Here is a 20,550-nt window from a genome sequence, read left to right on the forward strand (position 1 = left end):
CCAAGGAGAGTGTCACAACAAAACATGAATATCACAGTCAGCATTATTGAACGGATAGCGTATATAGTTTCTTTCTTTCTTTCTTTCTGTCTTTCTTTCTCGAAAAATGGTTTGTTAATGCTCCTTTGTCCTCAAGCATTTACTTACAGGTGGCAGGGGAGGTTGGCTAAGGCACCTATAGCAGTAAACATACTGAAGTGGGTGGGCAATAAAAATGAAATAAAAAATAACAAAACGTTAAAAGGACTTTAACTCATTGTGTTAAACTACATTGTGACTAAATCACAATGTAGGCCAGTCAAGTTGAATGCCATAGCTGTGTGTCAGCTTTAAAAGAGGTCATCACTTTTATGAGTTTTCAAAGCAACATGAGGCAGCTACAGAGTTGAGTCAACACTTCTGTGACACAGTCTCAACACAAACTGTATATCGTGAGCTCCTTAAAATGATCATTTATGTCAAGGTCGTCATTTTAGGAAAACACTTTTATCAAAGGCCAACGCACGATGCATGTCATGGTGTAAGCAGCACAAAACCTGAAACCCTCAGCTATGGCAAAAAATAACATGGGCTGATGAGTCATCTTTCACCCTTTTTCCTACATCCAAACAGGTTTACATTTGGACAAAGCCAAAGGATACCTTGAACCCATAATGTGTGTTGCCAACTGTTAATGGTATGGGCATTGATCTCAGGGAAACATTAGGTCAGGTGATTGCTGTGCATGATCATATAACAGTCAAGGAATATGAGGCCAGGACTGTTCCAACATGATAATGCCCCCATATACACCGCTAAACAAATTTGTTAGGGGCCTCATGAACACCAGAGTGAAGTCAAACACCTTCAAGGCCTCCCCAGTCACCAGATCTAAACGTCATTGAACGGTTCTGGAGCGCAAAGTTGATTTCCACCTCCTTCATCTCTCAAAAAACTGGAGGCTTTCCTTCTTGAAGAAAGGTCCCACATCCCACTACACAAAGTTCAAGAGTTGTATGATATTGCAAGGAAGAATGGAGCTGTTCTGAAGGCAAAGGGTGGACTTGCTCCTTATTAGGTACTTGATATTCATATATTGTTAGATGATTCAGTTATTTTGTCTTCCCCTGTTGGCACATAATCAAAATACCACAGTTGTCTGTAAAGTGCATGCTAGAGCTTTGACAAGTCATTATCTGAGGGAAATGGAAACCACAGGAAAGGGTTCTTAGAGTCATTGCCATCAAAGTCTGTGCACATGCATTGACAAATCACTCCACAAAAACATAGCATTAGAGATTTTATTGGAGCTCATGGAGCATAGGTTTGCCCACTTAGGTCCCAAGGCCCAGGGTCCATTTAGACAATGGTGCAATGAAAAAAGTGAAATATGTCTGGATTTGAAATTTTCTACTGTTGCTCACAATTAAGCATCGTTTCACACAGTTTGAGCAAAAAGCAGAAGTAATTACTGTTGTGAGAAAAAAAAGAAAAGGTTCAGTAAGGATTTAAAGATAATTTGAACAATTGTAGTTGTTCTTATTTTCCTTACAAAACATATATTTTTTAAAACATCTAACAGATGCACCAAAAATAAATTAATCAAATGATATAAGTTCAACCAGTAAGGCATCAGACAGGTGCAGAATAAATATTGGACGCGTACACCTAATCAATGGTATAACAAGGCTAGTTCATCTCAGAGGTAGAGAATGTCCATGTTAAAATGACAACTAAAGTGACCAGCTGTGTCAATACAGATTAAGCTAGTGTAGACCAGAAACAAACAGAAAGGATTCCTCTTCTACTTCGCAGAATTCCTTCATCATCTTTTGTACCTAGTAGATTTTCTGTGCTCAGTTTTATTGGTACAGTGCAACATAACAGGTGGAAAACTGGGCAAACTTTGCCTAAATTTATCAACATTCGTATAATATGCTTGCATAAACATGTTTACACAACTTAGATAAGCACTTGCTATTAAGGCAATACATTTTGATAAACTGCAATAAAGAAGACAACCAGTGATGAATGTGGAACGATAGATGGCAAGACTATGGAATGCAGGCATCTCCAGAACCAGCCTGGGTCACAGTAGAAACAGCAGGTCAAAATGTGCGTGATCTGCAGTCCAGGGGTCACCACAGCACGGGACAGTCCACCTGGGCAAAGCCAGGCTCCTTCCTCAACTCCCAGTAAGTGTTGTTGCTCACCCAGATATCATCCTTTGACTTCCTGAGGAGACCAAAACAACACCAGGCAGTAATGAATACTGTGAAAGCAAGGCAAGTACAATGATGAAATTCAATATTTTACACTGCCAACTGTTACTGGAACAAACTGTTGTGAGTGTCATAAGCAGCGTATAGCACAATTAGGGCCTAAGACGTGTGTTTGCTTCTCAGTGGGAGACCAATAAAGCTGGATATTTACCTGAAGAATCTAGGTTGATGTGTTATGTTGTTCTCTTCTAGGACTCTCCGCCTCTCTCTCTGCAGCTGTTCAATCCTCTGTTTCTGCTCCTCAGCAGTCTCTACGTTCCCCTCCTCCAGCAGTCTACCAATGAGACACACACACTTTTAGCATGGAAACATGGTAAAACATGAATCCACAATTGGAATATACAGAAATAAGAAAAGTAACTGTGTCTAGATGTGTACAATATGCAAGGACATGCGAACAAAGGCAATTACTTGACATAATTTGTGCCATCTGCTATCAACCCAGTGAGGATTTTGGGTCAGGTGTGATCTGACAGGCTATGACAAGCTATATTCACAGGCAAAGAACTGGTTTTGATAGTAGAAGTGTATTTATTCAATATAGCAATACAATAGCAGAAGGCTGAGGCTGACTCATACCATCCTTGTAGTGGTTTGACCTCTCACCTTTGGTCCAGGCGTAGTCTGGTGTCTGTGGGTGGTAGCAGCAGTTTCAGAGACGGGTCCAGCTCATTCAGCTCAATAGCAAACTTGGTGAAGCCATAGTACTGCTCATGGTTGACTGGCATTGCATCTGCATTTCATACAACCAAGATAAATTGCATCAGATACTGTAATAGGGGGATACCATCTATCATCAAAGGGCTTTCAGTACATTCTTATGAAAAAACATGATTTGATAAATGCAAATTTTGCTCTGATTTGTCGTACTTGCTCTCCAAATGCAGGTGGCTGAGGGCGGGTCCCCACAAAAAACCCCTTCATGCCATTTTCCAAACAGCCTGTGGATGACCTTCCCTTTCTGGTCTGTAATGGTTCCCTCCACCTCATTCACGCATGAGTTCCAGTACTTGGCCTGTAAAAAAGAGTTGTCTGTCTATAAGTCTGTGCACATAGGGGCTGGTCTGTTTTTGGAAAAACAGCCGGGGAAGAACATCCTTCAAGATGAACTACATGATGTTATAGATATCTGTGTGTTAGGACTGAGAGCAGTGTGCCATGACAGGAGGGTATGGATGGACTGTGCAGACTGAGATCACGATAACTTCCTCTAGCAGTCAGCAGATGTTGCTGTTGAGTAAACCGTCGTGAGCCCAGTGTCTGTTGCTGGGCTCAGTGTGTGTAATGTGTATGTGTGTAGTGTGAGAGCCGCAGAAGATGAGGATTCATAATGAGCTCTATCATGTCTCGACCTGCTATCCTGCACAGCTTCAGGAGGCCTTTCAACAAGGCACACACTGCAACCAATTAACCTTCTCCTCTCAGTAAAGAGCACCAATTCAGCGGCTCCCAGACATCAAACACTGAAAACATCGAGGGGTTCTCTCTGGCAAAGAGGTGAAGAGCACCATCTATGTGGAAGAACTGTTGACTAATGAGGAAACGAAAGGGTTTACTATAGGTGGAGTTGACACATATATGTAAAAACTGCCTTTTTCTCTCATTAAGAGCTTGTTTTGGTCATGACCCCTGGGGTTCACAGAGAGATACCCACTGACACTAGAAACATATTGTATATATATACAGTATAGAGAGAGAGAGAGAGACTGAGAGAGAGAGAGAGAGAGAGAGAGGGCTACTGTACCCATGATAAGCTAAGCCATACCTACATATTGTGGCACAAGTATACATTTCTTGTATACAGTATTGGATATACCTAGTCGAAAATGGTATAAAATGTTACATTAACAAAATAAAGAATTCATTCAGCATGAGAAATGGAATTGTAATAACTACCTCTATTTCTCTACATAGGTCTATATTGTACAAACCTCAACACCTTGTATAGCTTGGGTACAGCTATTACTTGAACGTGACCTTTGCACCCAAAAGGTTGTTGCACACTTGCCTCACCTTGACAAAGGTGATCTTGCACTGGCAGATGTCACTGCTGGAGTTTTTGATGGAGATCTCTCCATAGTGCTCTATCCAGCGCTGCCCACTCAGGATGTTGTGTATGCAGGACGTCACCTTGTTCCACTCATAGCGGTCTCCAAATCTGGGGCGAGAAATCAAAACACCATTACTTTTTATGTGACACCTGTAGATATTGCAGTTCAATGGGTGAGGCCCTTAGTTTGTGTGTGTGTGTGTGTGTGTGTGTGTCCATGCACACAATACAGTCTAAGAGTGAATAAGGCAAAAGAGACTCACCCAGGCAGAGTTACGTGCGTAGTGCCAATGGGAACGATCTCCATTGACTTCCCCCAGAACTTGTTCTTCCATCTCATGTCTGCATAATCAATCACAGAAAAGTAATCAGAGACCTTAACATTCATCCTGAAGAACCAGACTCAATTATAATCTTTATGGTCAGTGTGCATGAGTTCAGACACTCAATAGAGGATTTCTGTATTCCGCTACCTTGCCAGAAAGTGAAGTTTTTAGACTCAGCATGGCAAGCTGAGATAGGTGGGTGATGGCTGACCTGAGGATGAAAAGACAGTAGGTAACGTAAACTAAAGTGATTCAGTGAGTGTTTTCAGTGCAGTTTCAGAATCCTGTGATTACCAAAATGGTGCTAGCACAGAAACGGGGATTCATACATACCTGCTCTGCAACAAAGCGAAAGCCCTTATCTGGCCGATCACACTCGTAGCTCTCTCCCAGGACGGGGTTGAAAGGCTTTCCCCCAGCTCTGTAGTAGCTGGATGCGTACCCAGATACAGCGAACGTAGCCATGTATACCTACACACACAGAGGAACCAATTATTACACTGTTTGAGGCCCATAGAACTTCTGTCCATTTTAATGAGGACACTTATGAACCAATAACTGTGTGTGAAATCCCATTTTGATTCCCAGCAGTTCACATTTTCTCTCCGTTTGAGTATAATGGGCAAAGTAACGGCACTAATTTTAGCTGGGTGAGAGTGGGTGATGGGCTTCTGTCCGAATGCTCCACTGATAGCTGCACTGAGCCAGGGAAGGCGGCACTGATCATTACTTCCACAGCCTAATGGGAGGCCACAGACTGGGCTGCTTCAGCCGCTTTTCATTACACATAGTCATTTATAACCAGACAACTCCACAGGCTGTAATTCTACACCTCCCACACAAAAACGAACAAATTTCACCCCACAAACACCATCTCACAGAAGTCAATCAATGCAAATGCGAGCAAAAGTGAAATATTCACAGAAGTAGAATAGTGCCATCTTCTTTCTCAGAATCTACAGACAGGAATTAGGGTTTCTTCCATGTAATTTGTGGGAGCAGAGCTGGCACTGTGCAATACTACTGCCAGCAGCCAGTGGCAGATTACTGGTGACTTCTGCTGCCCCGGGGTCCTAGTACTGCCCTAGGTGGTCACCTAACTCTTGCCTAATGGATAGGACATTATCTTTAGCTGCGACCAGCAGCTCTATAGCTCGCTCTGTCAGTCGGTCGGTTGGTTGGTCCACAAAAATTTCCCCACGCGTGTACGCATGCATGTACGTGGTCGCAGCTATTGCGAATTCGCGCTTGTTTCTTTATAACACTCCTGGAATACCCTTTCTCTGGACCAAATATGCTTTCCAGGTGAACAAACAATATCTTAAACATTATTAGAGGCTGACGGACTAGCCGAAGCATCAGCAACGTGTGTGCGCTTCTATTAGAGGAAATCCCATGAGTCCTGGAGGTGTACATTTGATCTGAGCCAGGCCTCCCTTTTTTGCCTTCAAAAACGACTCTGCCTACACACTCAAACACAAATACAGTAAAACTCATGGTGCATCTGCCCTCTCACCATACGCTCAAACGGGTCCTGTGTGTTCGCAGCCCTGTCTAGCAGCTCGCTGTACTCCAGCTCCTCACAGAGTCTCTGGAGGGTGTTGAGCGGCTCATTGAGTTGTACTGGCATTGCCACTTTGGACAGGTCTTTGCCAATGTTGTTCCTCAGGATGTTCCACAGGCTGATGGTGCTGTTGTTGGGGCTGGGCGAGGGCAGGCAGGACCTGCGCTGGCTAAGGAGGGCACCATTCTCCACACAGCCTGAGACAGAGGATATGAGAGGTCAAAATATGACCCTGACAGCACTTTGTATGGGGAAAGCAACTAGCAAATGTGTATGGAATTAGGAATCATAATACTGGTAAAGTCAGGATACAAAACCAAGAATTCTGAATGATTTGGGTTATTTTATGTACAATTCAAAATCAACATTTCACAGTATCATAGCAGCTTTTAACCCGTTGCCTAATAGTTCACCTGAGGTTGGTCTCTCACTTTCTGTCTCGTTGCTGAAGTTGTCCATGGACATGTTGTCACTGATATCGCTGATGTACGAGTCATCTTCTGAAGCCTAAAAAACATTATTACAGCCCTTTAGCTGACAGCTAGTAAATAACCTTCAGTAACACCCGCAGCCAGGCACTGGGAAGGTCTCTTTCAACATCCTGTCATACCAGCAGAGATCTAATGCACGGGGGATGAGCGCTCCCTCAGGAACCGGTGACAAATTTACACCTTAGCTTCTGTATTTTTAGATCAGAGTAATTAACTCCCATTTTCACATTGCTTCCGCTGGAGCTGCTGTCTGAACAGGCCTGAGCACTGCAGGAGGAGGAGGAGACGGAAGTAAGACTTGTTTGGGACGCTCATCTTAAAGACTGAATTCGACACCTCCACACATAACTCTAAGTTACGAGGCATGTTTTTCTCTCTGCAGCGACTGTATCATAGTTTGTATTGATAGAAAGGCTCTGAATTGCCACAACTGGTTTTAAGGTTGGACACATTTTTCAGGGACAATATTGATAATATCCCAGCCTGAAGGCCTGGCTTTTATTTGCCAGGTGATAGTGGGGTTATAAATTATTTTAGAACCCCTGGTCGTAATTTTTATCTAGAGCCAACTGTCTGAATTATTTTTTCTCTCTATTCCATCATGCAGCCCTTCTGGTTAAGCATTAGTAGCAGCGGAGCCGGCCCTAGGCTTTTGGTGGCCCTAAACAAAATAAATTACTCCCACCAATAACAATTATAATAATTCCATTATGTGGCCCTAAACGACAACATCGAAAGTTTATGCCACGGGCCGGCTCTGAGTAGCAGATGCATCATTTCAATTGCTGACGGTAAAATTTTTGCATGCACACATACCTCATTCTCAGAGGAACTAGCAGACAACAGAACTTCCTGTGCATCAAAGAACTCGGAGAGCGACTCGGCAATAGAAGCTCTGCTCTCATTGGACACTTGGTGCACTAGGGGACGGGATTCATCCATGGAGTTCTGTTTCTAGGAGAGACAATGTCAAAAGCTATAATTAAGAATGAAAACAGGGCATTACCATCATAGCAATTATGAGGTTAGACATGCATTGTGGAAAATTTCAACATCTGTTTGTGAGAGGCTGCAAGTCCACTCCTGTCATACTGTGCAACACGCTACCACCAATTCTGGCTCTGAAGTTGATGTTGATCTCTCTTTGTTTGCAGGTCAAAATGAGTCAAATACGATTAAGATTAAGATAAGACATATACTATTTTCCACAGAATAACAACACATTGAAGCGGACAAGCGTATCTATTCTTTGTTACCGCTGAGATTGATTAATTAGCTGGGAGATCATCTCAGAGGAAGCCCATTAGTTTTACACTGTATGTTCAACAAATTTCCAGGGACTTGATTAAGTAGATCAGTTCGCACTCTCTGGTCAGCAAATCTGATTAAGCAAGCAAATAGATTCCTTGAGGAAACGATCTGCCAGGTGATTACAAGTCTTCTCTGGTGAGATGTGTGTGCACACAACCACATCACTGAGATAGAAAGGCATAGAAATTCATCTTATTTGAGGAGACAGTGTTCCCTGAAAAGTATGTAGTGAAGAAAATTCAGTTCATCTTATATATAGCCATTATCATCATAAGACAACGAAAGCCGAGTGAGGGGGTGAGAGTACGACATGTGTTGAATCTGGATGAGGGGGAATGGACAGTTCATTCATTCTGTGGCAAACTCTAGACTGTGTGGGGTGAAAATAAAGGCAGAGATGGTAATAATCATGATGATGAGGGAGGGGAGAGTATAGTCATGCATTCCCGCACCCACCTGCACTGGGGCAGTGAGATTTATTAGTGTGGGTTCTACGATGTGGGACTCAGCATGAATCTTGCACAGGCGCTCTCTCAGTTCAGAGTTCTGGGCTAAAGCCTGGAAAAATAACCAGTGCAGTCATTATTTATAACACACACCCAACCAATAATGCAGTCGACTTTACACTTAAAACTGACCTGATCTCCTTACTCCTTAAAGCAACTGCTCATGCATTACTTTCACTGTTTTTTTTATTACACACCGTCCTGATTTGCATTTCTGAAATGTGTTTCCCGTCAACTATGTAATCTGAAAATCAGGCTACAAAACATACCATTTACATTTCTACATTACATTACATTACATTTTTGTTATGACTGTTAGGAATATCACTGCATAACCTCAGTCAGGAGGCCCTATGTGAGGTGGAGTGGGTAGTGGATGAATAATCAGGGGGGTAGACCTGCACTCAGGCTATTTAAAGTAAAAATGGGTTGGTATAGAGAAGCAACAGAAGCCCTAACATGACGGGAGAAGTCATCACGACAATGAATGTGTAACGAAAGTGGAATCAGACTCTGGGTGGGAGGCAGGAGCCAAAGAAAACATGACTGTTGAATCTGGTCTTGTTCAGGTGGGCACACATCATCATCATACCACCAGCTAGTTATCCCTCTAAGAGGCTTGTCAGCGCTGCCGCAATGTGTCACACCTGACAAGTGGTGTGGGAGGAAAAGATACCTGAGAGCCGGTTCAAGGGCGAAAGAAAGTAGAATGCCTAACCTATTTCTGCTAACTGATATCATGTCTGTATGTGTGTGTGTGTGTGTGCGTGTGTTCTTTCACATACCGTGGATAGTGCACCCTTCAATCCAAGGATCTGAGGTGAGGTAGGGGGGCATGTTTCGTGGTCCACAAATTGTTTTAATCTCTCTCTCTCTGATGTTAGTGAACAAAGGGCTGACTTCATGGTGGCGTGCACTGCAGCAAGGACGACAGAAAGAGGAGGGAATGTAAACAACCAAATTGTAGTCAACTATTTCAGAATAATGCAGTTCCAGTCACAGTTGTTCATATCACCATGACAGCCTATCGCACCGTGCTACTAACAAAATTGCGAGTGTGAGTGTGTAATTGGGATTACTTTTTACCTCCCATCTCTCAACAAGCCATAGTCTTCCTTTTACGACATTCATCTTATAATTAATCGTATAATGGCTACATAATGGATGCTTGGAGGCTACATTATTGAACAAGCTGTGGCAATATTGACGCTCTGCATCGCTGCATTAGATTGAGTCAATCAGGAATCCTTAGCCTTGTAATTTTGGATATTGCATATTCTGACAATTTGAATGCAAATTTTCTAGCAACTCTAGACCTATTTTATCACAAAATTGCAATGTCATTCTGTAAAACATACATCATTTATTTCAAGTCATGTGAAGCATCAGGTGTCTGAACATAAACTCCGCCGAGTGTCAGAGAACTAAATAAGGCCCCTCTGGAGTAATCATCTGTTTACAAATGTGGGACCGAGCTGTTCTGTAAGGGAGCTTTGCCAAGCTCTCTGGTTTGGGAAATGAAAACTTCTCACTTAGCAACAGCTAGGGAAAATGTTGAGAAGGCAGATCCTCAGAATCCTAATGAATACAAACTGTGACAAACAATCGGTAATTAACAGCTGCCATGGCGCCACAACTGTCAGTTCCATTCATGATAAACAACACCATGCACACTGGTATCTTACTTCCAAATACAACAGCAGTCAGAGTGATTTAAGAGAAGTAAGCTCTCCTATGAATCTGACTAATTTACACTTCCTGAGTTGCTCTCAATTTACATAAATATTACTTTTAAACCCCGAACGTGTCAGACATACTTAACAGAATCTAACCTTTCATTAAAATGAATGACTCATGATGTTTCACTCACAGTTGTTGGCAATACGGCAGAAGTCCTCCTGCAGCTTGGCCACATCAATGGGGGACTCCAGGGATTCGGGGTAGGTCTTGCCATTGCCCAGGGCAGCAGTGGAGAGGTTGGGGTTAGAGGCGTGGAGGCGGATAGAGCCGGAGGAGATGCAGCTGGGAACCTGGGGACCGTGAGACAGTAAGTACACAGAAGTGGGAATACAAACACTTTCTATGCTGCTCTGAGAGAGTATCGGTTGCAGAGAAAACATGAAGTATGATCACGCTTCATCGCCGCTTTGTCTACCTGCAGAGTTGTTTTGACATCTTTGTTGTAGTTCTTAGAGCGCCATTTCCTTGGAAGCCTTTTTTCCTTCTTGGGGCTGTCAAATGTAGATGTCTAGTGCGCATAAGGGAAGATATAAACGGATGAGAGACAGCAGATATTTCTTTTAAGAAGTACTTTCCACAGGAATCATGTTCCACAAGCTGAAGTGAGGATGCAGTATGTTCTATATTCAGCAGCGAATGACTGGAGTCAATAAAAAGTCTGTCAATAAAAAGTATCAGTGGAGAAGAAAAAAAATACTCATTACTTTGTGTAAAAAGAAACCAAACTTCCTAAGTCATCCGGTATTTTGGATGTGACTAGATGGATAAAAGAAAAGTAATACACCCCAGGATATATCAAACTTAATCTTGAATTACAATGTTATCACATACTTTACAAAGAATCAGTATTCAGTTATATCAGAATCAGAATCAGAAATACTTTATTGATCCCTGAGGGGAAATTGGGTTTCGTTGCAGTTGCTCACATTCTAGAAGAGAAATATATATATATAGGCATAGAGAAATTATAAGAAAAATAGAAATAAGAAATAAATTATACTACAATATATAACAACAATAATATAGAAATAAGAAAAATAAGAAATTTGTGGGTGGGTGTGGGGGAGGAGGAGCCTGGGCCTTTCACTCCTGCTTTTTTCCTTCCCCTTTGTTTTTGAATTATTGCACAAAATGATTACCGGTATACCGGTATAATTAGTACCGGTATACAGCAGTGATAATTAGTGATTCATGTGGACAGAGGCCTGATGACCAAACCTGTTCTGCATGTAGGGGTGAGAGGAGTCAGAAAGAAGGTGCTGACCTGCAGGGCTTGGATAGATGGAGCAGAGTAGGTACGGTGGAGGACCTCCATACTCTGAAGCAGGTGGTTGAGCTCCAGCAGGTAGGACTCACACACTGACAAGTCTGTGGAGACAAGGAGAGAGATCGACATTGAGTGAGGGAGGAAGACAGAGGGAGAGACAGATGAAAGAAAGAGAAAAATAGAGAAAAAGGGGTAAGCAAGAAAGAGATACAGATAAGAAACCGGGGGTTGAGTTTCAAGAGGGTGGAAAATAACAAGTAAGCAATTGCATTAATTTAGTTGGTTGAGAGCATTTGCAAGATCCGGGTTCATCCAGATGACTCTTGTAGTACCTTGCTAACCTGAATCCCATGTGAACCCCATGAGGTCATTTGAACCACAATTCATTAAATCACCATGCCAACTGACGCGTACAAGAAACCATTAAGAATTCACTCAAAATAACTGGTGGATCTTGAGTTTTAATTTTTTTTTTCTATATTCAATAATATTAATGCCTTAGTTGATACTGAATATCTATTGTTTTTTTGCCAATACATGTTCTCTCAGGTTTAATTAAACTAGGTTAAATAAATCTAATTTAAAGCTGCACTAGGCAAGATTTTATGTAGAAACACATCTGTCTTATCAGCTTAAATCACAAAGTGGGGCTGCAATAGAGAAGAGTGTATCATCCACACTAATTGAGACATTGTAGATTCGCCCAATTAGCCCAAATTAACTTGTGGTTTTGGGTACGGACACTTCTCCGTTCACAGGAAGTAATGATTCGAAACTTAAGAGCGAAATACAAACTGTGTCCCAAACAGCAGTGAGCAGCGCTCCGTCCAGAGAAAACTGGACTCACCAATGTTAATTATTTTACTTCTCTCATCCCTTTGGCATCCATTGGGATAAAGCAATTACAGACTGGCCACATTGGTAAACATGAGCATACTGTGTGCAGTTCACTGACGACATGTTACATGATTCCTTGGTATCGAACTTCAACTTTTTCACACAGTTACCTCTCGCTGTCATTTGCAGCTTGCAGTCATTTGCAGCAACTAGAAGGCACTCAGTAGAGTGCAAACCTCTGCTAACGCTGAATAATTATCCAACTTGCAAAGCTGCAGTAATGATTCAAGTTTGTTTATCGTTTGTCTTCTGGGTTTGATTTTCCGAGAAAATAGCACATTAATGCAATGCTGTTTAGCACCCGACTTGGACGTCCCAGTTGTCAGACTGATCCACCATCACGCCAGCATAACAGTTATGGCTAAAAATAAAAATCGTCTCAAAAATCCCAGATCCGGATCACCACCAAAATCAAAGCGACAGATCTTGGACCAAGGGCTGTCTGTCCACCAAATTTCAGACAAATCCTTTTTGAGATATCTTGCTAACAGACAAGCAGACAGACAGGGGTGGAATGAAATTACAATGATACCGAACTGAGAAATGTGTGAGCTGTGAGGATGAGTAAGAGAAAGAATGAGTATGCGGTTGGAAGTCAGGAGGGACGGCTCTGTTATCTCACCTTTGGAGCACTTGTCCATGTCGTCAGACGACTGGAGCCAGGCGGCCACCTTGGCCTGACTGTTGCAGCTCACAGGGAAGGTTGCTGCAGCATGCACTGACGACTGCCTGGCTATAGACATGCACTGCAACAGCCAGAAAACAGACCAAAAGGTCAGTCCAATAACAATTTTCTCTCTTCATAGAAAATGTCTGCGTAGGTGTGTGACCTCAGTAGATATTGTAGATGAAAAAACAATATTTCAGAAGAGATTCAGTATTGCAGTAAAAACCATTTAGTGACTAAGTTTCTAGTTTAAATTGATCTGTAGAGAGCTGGCACTTTCAGTAACAGTGTACTGTTGAGTGGACAGTAATACCTTTCTCTTAGAGACACTCTCAGCCATGTTAGGGGAGTTGGGGGAGGGGTAGTGAGTGTAGTAGTAGGGCTTCTCATTAGGGTACATGGCAATCTCATTTTGCCGATAGACTCGATGGTGGCGCAGCTTGGACACCCATTCATCAAACAGCTCCTGTGATTTAATCTACAGGAGAACAGAGACCACAATCAGAAACCAGCACAAGAACAAGGGAGGTGTGTTAGTGGAAAAACACACACAGGTACAGTATGAGCAGCAGCTGCTGTAAATCCACCTCACCTACATTTACATAAGGTCATTTAAAAGTCTTTTAAAGGTCAGCAGCTATTCCAGGAATCAAAAGGGACAAGTCTGAATAATCTATGTTTATATCCCTTCCTCTAAACCGGCGTGTGGTGACGCCTTATGTTTATTAGCCTTGCGGTTTACCTTCAAGTGATAGATGTTTTCCTCGGCATCCAGATCGATGCACTTGGCTTTCTTCTTAATGGCCATGACGGAGAGACCCACGTCAATGCAGCCATGCAGCTTCCCCTTCTCAATCTACAAGTCAAGGAAAAGTCAACACACAATGTTATGCATATACTGGGCCAAATATGAATGCACGCAGCACAGTAGGGTGCTGTTCAGTTTCAAAATGCTCTATTTTAGAGTCTGACAAGTAGCAAACTTAATATTGTGTATATATCTATCAAAGCAGCAATAATTAAACCTTCTTTGCCTATGGCCTTAGACAAGTAGTGTCTCTGCATGGCTGATATATAATTACGTGGGTTTGACAGGTAAAATGCACCATGCGATTCATATCGGTGATGAAGAGATTAAGAGGGAAATAGGGCCTTTTGTTTTTACAGGCAAAGACTGAAATATCCTCTAGATATTCTGGGAGAGACAGCCAGCAGCACAACATGTCCTTTGTAATCTTCTGTAACCGACAGGCCCACCTAGACAGCAGCCAGCAGGCCTTTGTACTCACATCAGCACTGCACTTCCCATACTTCAGGACGCCCTTGTCCAGGAAGAAGTATCTCTGTGGGGAGAAAGAGAGACAGCGAGAGAATGAGATGCAGGTAGGATGATATGTATCTTCCCTGACAGCGAGTTCGGAGTCACTGTGATGAAGACAGCCATGATAGATTCAGCCTCCTGTGGTTATGAGTTGTTAATGTCTCTACAGTGAGATATTTGTCATCCCAGGTCCCTGCCTCTATCTCTGTCTCTACCACTCTTCCTCTCGCTCTCCTTTTCAATCTCTTTCTCTTCAGCTCTATTTGTAAAAACCATGCCTGGTGCCAGAGCTGTTACATCACCAGAATCAGACCGTTGAAAGCAGAGAGACCCGAGTAGCTCCGACTGTACGTCAATACTAAATGTATACAGCTCTATTAACCAGCAGGCCATCAGCTAATGCATCTGGGAGGGACATTGAGGTATCTAGTCATGTTTCAATGTCATCACACTGAGAGCAAAACCTTTTAGAAAGAGCGAGAGGCTGCCGCAAGGAAGTGACCCAGGGCACATGAGGCCGTGGTGTCGGGGAAGTCATCTGTCAAGTCGTGCAATTACTTAAAAACACAAATGAGTGATGTCGGCAGATTTTTGAACAGGTGAGCTGACATGGGCAGGGGTAAAACTGGGAAATGGATTGACAACAAGTACACTTCCAGTCAACAGCGTGGACACACCTGATTGAATGTACTATGTTTTTCATTATCTTAAAGCCATTTTGATTTTGATCTTTGGCTGCTTCAAGTTGATGCAATGCCTATGTATGAATTTCTTTCCAAAGCCTTTCCATCAAGGCAAAGGGCGGCTACTTTAAAGAATCTAAAATATAAGATAGTTTTGATTTGTTTAACACTTTTTTGGTCATACAACACGCATTCCATTTGTGTTATTACATAGTTTTGATGTCTTTACTATTATTCTAAAATGTGGAAAATAGTATGGATTTAACAGCACCTTATGCCAGCCTTTCATGGGCCACTTCCTCCTCTTCAGCATGTAGCCCTCCTGTTTCTGGGGCTGCTGGACATCGCTGAAGCCTCCGCGCAGCCCCTCCACTATTTCCCAGCTGTCCTGTGGAGGCAGACATTTTAACTCTGAGATGATGAGTGGTACACACACACACACACACACACACACACACACACACACACACACTCACACACACACGCAAGCACACACACAGTGATCAAAGTTGCAGGCATTCCCAGGAGGTTTGATATCATAATTTGAATGAATCATCCATAACAGAGTCAAGGTCAGAGTCAAAAGCATACTGTAATCCATAATTAGTGGCTACTGATAGCTTATAGACTTCCAGCCTCTTTTCCACATACAGTCAGGCAGTGGGAGGCTTTTTAATCTCTGGGGAGTATCATTATTCAGTAAATGAGGCTCGGATGAGAGAGCAAGGCAGGCTGTCATTGCAGAGGGGAAATGCAGAGTGGAGCTTATAGACTGCTTTGACCACATGGTCCCATTTACACAATTAGTTTACCTGTCTAATCTTACTCTTCATAATAATCATGTCCTGACTGACCTTAAAACGCTTAAACTCAAATTCAATCCCCTGCATATACACAGATTAAGATGATATTTCATAATAGACTAATCCAGATCGCTGTGTCATGCACCTCAGCAATGAGAATTCCAGGAAGGGACCATGACAGGCTCTACAGAATAAACAGAGGACTTTGAGAGGATATTGCATCAATTTAGTTTGTTTAAATCCATTAGCTCTAATCGTTTAGTGGTAATTGGAGATTTTAGCATAATCCTCATAACAATATCCAAGTGAAACAAAAACTTAAATGATGTTCACATTGCAGCTATCCAGAGGGTCCTGTGAGGTGGATGTGTGTGTGTATTGTCTCAAAGTGCCCCTGTCCCTGTATGTAACAGCGCTGACTGGACAAAGTGTATCAGAGAGGCAGAGCGCTGGAGGTGGGGCCATCTAAAATAAACCCCCATATCTGGAGGGGATGGAGGATGGGGAGGGTGTGGTATGCGGGCTGCTCTTTCACTCTCCCCGAGCGCTAGTCATAGCTCCCTCTGACACAGTCACACACTGACTCATCGCCACAAACTGCTTAGGCTCTTTTCTTCAAGGACAAAAGACACTTTCAGAGAGAAGGCAGTGACATAACTGACAAGTGGACAGTTACAGGGAGGAAAACTGTAAGGCGAGCACGTGTTCAACATCGCGAGTACGTGTCCGAACTTGTGTAGGGGAATGGAAAAGCATGTTGAGCATGAGCGCTGTCCTGACGAAACCACAACAAGAGCCCACATGCTACAACTATTAAGTATTTCAAAACAAGTCGTGAATTATTAATGCTTTGACAAACGTGGCGTTAGTAATTGACCACCTGTTGGTGCTGCACAGAAAACTGCACAGCATAAAACAGCTCCCATCTAAGTGGAATGATCTTGATAACATGGTGAGATGAAACGATGAGATTATAGACTCTGCTGTCATATCAGGTCAGTGTGTCCACCTGACACACTGACCTGATATGACCTGACCTGGCCTGCCCCTACCCGAATCCACACATTTGAAACATGCTGTGTGGTTCAGTGTTTAATAAAAAGAAACATATCATCAGTGACTTATCAGATCATCAGAGCTAATCACCCAGACATTATCTCTTGCTGTGAAACAAAGGTCCAAGCATATTGGGATCTTATGAGTTTTTAAACACCATTCTAACAGAATATTCATTTATTGATTTGTTTGTTTGTTTGTTCAGAGGTTATTTGCTAATGAAAACAATTTTTTTCCCAGTGTGTGTATTTGTTGTGGTCCTAAAGTGATGAACCACCGGTGTGTGTGCTGTAGGCAAAACTGGAATGAAACTTTATTGCTTTCATTTACAAACAGAGAGGCCGTTGTGGATAATGCAACATTAATGAGTCTGCTGCCGACAGATAAGCGCTCAAGATGAATACAACAACAGAGGTAGTTTACGGTGTCTCACTACCTTCACTAATTTGTCTACACAAACACATAGTGTGTGTATGTGTGTATTACGTTTGTGGGAATTGTTGTTGCACTTTGAGAGTAATTCAGAGTATTCTGCTTGTACATTTCACGTGTTTGGGAGAAAATGGTGCGGTGTGAGACTCAGACTGTGACAGGTACTCTCTACCAGAGAGACAGGCTTTTCTCATGTTGGCAGGGTTAGGGTTATTTACTTCTTGCAGCTTGAGAGATGGAATGCAAAGAGAGGCTCCAGGGTGACTCACTCTTGATGATAGCATTTATTAAGAGTCAAACAGGGCCTTGTTAGAACAGCTGAGGGCCATTCTCTTCCCAGGACAGAGAGGAATCCCTGAGGATTGGTAGACGCTGTATTTGCACTACACATATCATGAGTGGAAAGAATGTGGAGGAACTGCGTACAAACTTAACCCCTTCCCTATGGCAGGCAAAACGATCTGTCCTGTGTAACGTGATCGCAGAGCCTGATTTCACCAGTGAACAGTGTGTGATTGAGCGGGCGGATGTTCGTCAGCGATGCGTGTTGACTGCCTGCGGTGCGTACGACTGGTGTGTGTTACCTGTCGGCTGTCGTGTTTGGATGAGGAGCTGCTGTTGCTGCGTGAGGGGGAGGAGATCTTCTGCGACATGGCTGAGCTCCGCTCCTCTGAGCCCATCTCCCTGCACACTGTGGGGCTTCGCTTGGTCAGTGCGGGCTAAGGCAGGCACATTCCTTCACTATCCAGGGAGGAAGAGGGGGCAGGAGGAGAGAGAGAGAGAGAGAGAGAGAAATCTGGTTTAGTTTTAATAGGAGAGCCTCTTAAAAGCCTTTTAGCTACTCTGTCTCACAGAAATGCATTAGGTTATTTAGAGTGCTCAGTTTTTCCATCTTGCTTAGTCATGTACCAGGAATATGGGGTGTAAAGAAATGCTTCTAAAGTTCTCAACATTTATAAACACGGCTAAAAGACAAGACTGTAGAACTTAAATTGACCCACAATATTGAGTGAATGTCTATTAAAGAGCAGAGGTTTAGATAATTCACATCTTGCCCTTGTAGGGAGTGATGGATTGTCAGCATTCAAGAATCATATATTTCTAAATGACCTACCAAGAGCATGGGCGTGTTTTCAGCTGTGACATACAATGCATAATGACAGATATTTGAATACTACCATCCTACTCCAAACCCATTATTATACTCACTATCCAATACAATCAGCTCTTTCATAGGCTGGATTTGAGCCATGGGTTCAGCATTTGAGCAAATGACAGAGTGGCTGATGGTTGATCTGATTCCACACACAGCACACTGACAGGGGGAATAAAAGGCGAGTGTCGAGGGTGCGGTGCGATGCAATATCATCAGAATGTAATATCATCACTTCAATAGAGTGTGAAGATAATTGGGGCTCTTTAAGTGCTCTAAGAAGTGACAACCTTCAGTCAACTGCTGCACTTCACACGGACTAATTAACATTATGTGCCTCGCTTACTGCGTCAGCACATAAAGACGCATTGTGCTAATGCATTCTGAGCGGCAGTTTGTCATAGTATGGGAGGCTGATCCACAACCAGGCGCAAGGTCTTTGCGTAAATCATTTTGGTCCACATGACAACATACAGCAGGCCATTAGTTTAGCTACACTGCAGATGCACAGTAGTACTGAATTTTTGGCCCATTAGTTCTGACTTCATTGTTGAGCTGTATTAGTTCACCATCTGTGTGCTTCTGTCTGAGAGGCGAGGCAGTCTATGGTTATATTGTACTTGGTCACAAGGCCATTTTTGCTATTAATCACAATAGTGTGAAGTATTCTACAATTCTGGTCCATCGTTAAGTGGCACCATAATCTAATAAAATAGATAATTCCTTTGTCTATCACATTATAGTGCAATGTGAAAACACCATTTCCTCTCTCCCAGTGAAAAAGAGGACTGATTTTGAATCAGATGTACCACGTGTTCACTACCACTTTGAAGCAGCAGCAAGGTTAATCACATTACCGGCTCTGCATCCGCAAGCTTTGCGCTGCATAATGGCCACAGCCTCTCGTGTTGGACAGACAAAAGCGCGGTCATCTGAAACCTCTGTCCTTTAGCCAAGCCTACACCACCTCTCCGTCTCCATCTTCACAGACCGTAGGCCGCGGTCTACACTGACAGAGAACAGTGCCCAAAATGCAACGGGAACAATGGATCAAAGTGGCAGAACACAAAAAAAGGAAGGCCCCGCCCCCAACAGCAGGACAGCACATCCTTGTGCTTTTTGTCAGCCCAATTATTGTTGAATGTAATTAACTGGTGCTGGACAGAGAAAGATTAAGGCACAGGTCTTTTTAGCAGTCAGGCAGTGTGAGAGACACGGTCTTGCCTATTCCTTTCTATAAAATCACAAAAATGCCTCTTCAGTAGGACGAAATTTGTGAAGGAATAGGCAGGCAGCAGCAGAATAGCTGCAGGGTAGATTCATCATTTTCAATGATGAATACCACTGTAATGATTTAAGGCTGAAGCAGAGGGCAAAGCTGCAGAATAAAGTTAATGCTACTGTCTGTCTAGAGAGGCTGATTTTCACCTTCATTACACAGGCAGTGATACCAAGAAAGGCTGAAAAATGGTTGGATGGACAAAAAAACAGACTTTTTGGCTTTTTATATCTCTTACATTTTACAGCAAAAGGCTATACAGATAAAGTTTTGTCTGTCTATCTATCTATCTATCTATCTATCTATCTATCCATCCAGGCAGGTCACCAGCCTGCTAGGTGGATGGGCCAGCACAGCACTCCCTCTCTGTCTCCAATGATTTATTCATCCACTTTCCACTGATCACACCGGCTATGCACAGGTCTGTCACACTGTCACCCTTCAGGGCACCTTTTCATCTGCTACAACAACAGCACTTCGCCGGCTTTCATCTGGGTGACAGCAGCATTACATCTCATATCTCCGCTAATTACTCCCTCTCACTGAAGAGCACACACTCATAGAAAGTGATGAAGAAATGCAGTGACTGTAATATTAGATTACAAATGAGTAGTGTGGCTGGGGTTGGGGTTTAAGTTAGTAGAGTTTTTAGTTCACTTGACAGGTGCTGCTGTCATGTACGGACTGTGAGAAAGACAAGTAAATAAATATGAGAAATACGATTACAGCAAGACTGGGGATAC

The 20,550-nt window shown here is 42.8% G+C and overlaps 1 protein-coding gene across 3 annotated transcripts in view; it reads right to left on the reverse strand.

Annotated features, from left to right (window-relative positions):
- Window positions 1–1,266: 1,266 nt before the first annotated feature.
- osbpl3b (oxysterol binding protein-like 3b) overlaps window positions 1,267–20,550 on the reverse strand; it is a 29,739-nt gene continuing 10,455 nt past the window's right edge. The window contains exons 2-23 of one of the 3 annotated variants that reach the window (XM_078287171.1): window positions 17,960–18,116; window positions 15,356–15,472; window positions 14,370–14,423; window positions 13,823–13,936; window positions 13,394–13,558; window positions 13,036–13,159; window positions 11,514–11,617; window positions 10,665–10,757; window positions 10,380–10,539; window positions 9,295–9,425; window positions 8,460–8,561; window positions 7,509–7,646; window positions 6,615–6,708; window positions 6,154–6,398; window positions 4,971–5,108; window positions 4,785–4,848; window positions 4,575–4,653; window positions 4,275–4,419; window positions 3,132–3,276; window positions 2,868–2,994; window positions 2,413–2,535; window positions 1,267–2,214 (exon numbers count right to left, since the gene is read on the reverse strand). In XM_078287171.1, coding sequence (XP_078143297.1) covers window positions 2,118–2,214; window positions 2,413–2,535; window positions 2,868–2,994; window positions 3,132–3,276; window positions 4,275–4,419; window positions 4,575–4,653; window positions 4,785–4,848; window positions 4,971–5,108; window positions 6,154–6,398; window positions 6,615–6,708; window positions 7,509–7,646; window positions 8,460–8,561; window positions 9,295–9,425; window positions 10,380–10,539; window positions 10,665–10,757; window positions 11,514–11,617; window positions 13,036–13,159; window positions 13,394–13,558; window positions 13,823–13,936; window positions 14,370–14,423; window positions 15,356–15,472; window positions 17,960–18,055 — 2,655 coding nt within the window. In that variant the 5' untranslated portion in view covers window positions 18,056–18,116 and the 3' untranslated portion in view covers window positions 1,267–2,117. The remainder of the gene's footprint in view (window positions 2,215–2,412; window positions 2,536–2,867; window positions 2,995–3,131; window positions 3,277–4,274; window positions 4,420–4,574; window positions 4,654–4,784; window positions 4,849–4,970; window positions 5,109–6,153; window positions 6,399–6,614; window positions 6,709–7,508; window positions 7,647–8,459; window positions 8,562–9,294; window positions 9,426–10,379; window positions 10,540–10,664; window positions 10,758–11,513; window positions 11,618–13,035; window positions 13,160–13,393; window positions 13,559–13,822; window positions 13,937–14,369; window positions 14,424–15,355; window positions 15,473–17,959; window positions 18,117–20,550) is intronic. The other 2 variants (XM_078287173.1, XM_078287172.1) reach the window with 2 other exon arrangements.

Source organism: Centroberyx gerrardi, chromosome 12 (genome assembly GCF_048128805.1).
Source record: "Centroberyx gerrardi isolate f3 chromosome 12, fCenGer3.hap1.cur.20231027, whole genome shotgun sequence".
In the NCBI taxonomy this organism is placed as follows: Eukaryota; Metazoa; Chordata; class Actinopteri; order Beryciformes; family Berycidae; genus Centroberyx; species Centroberyx gerrardi.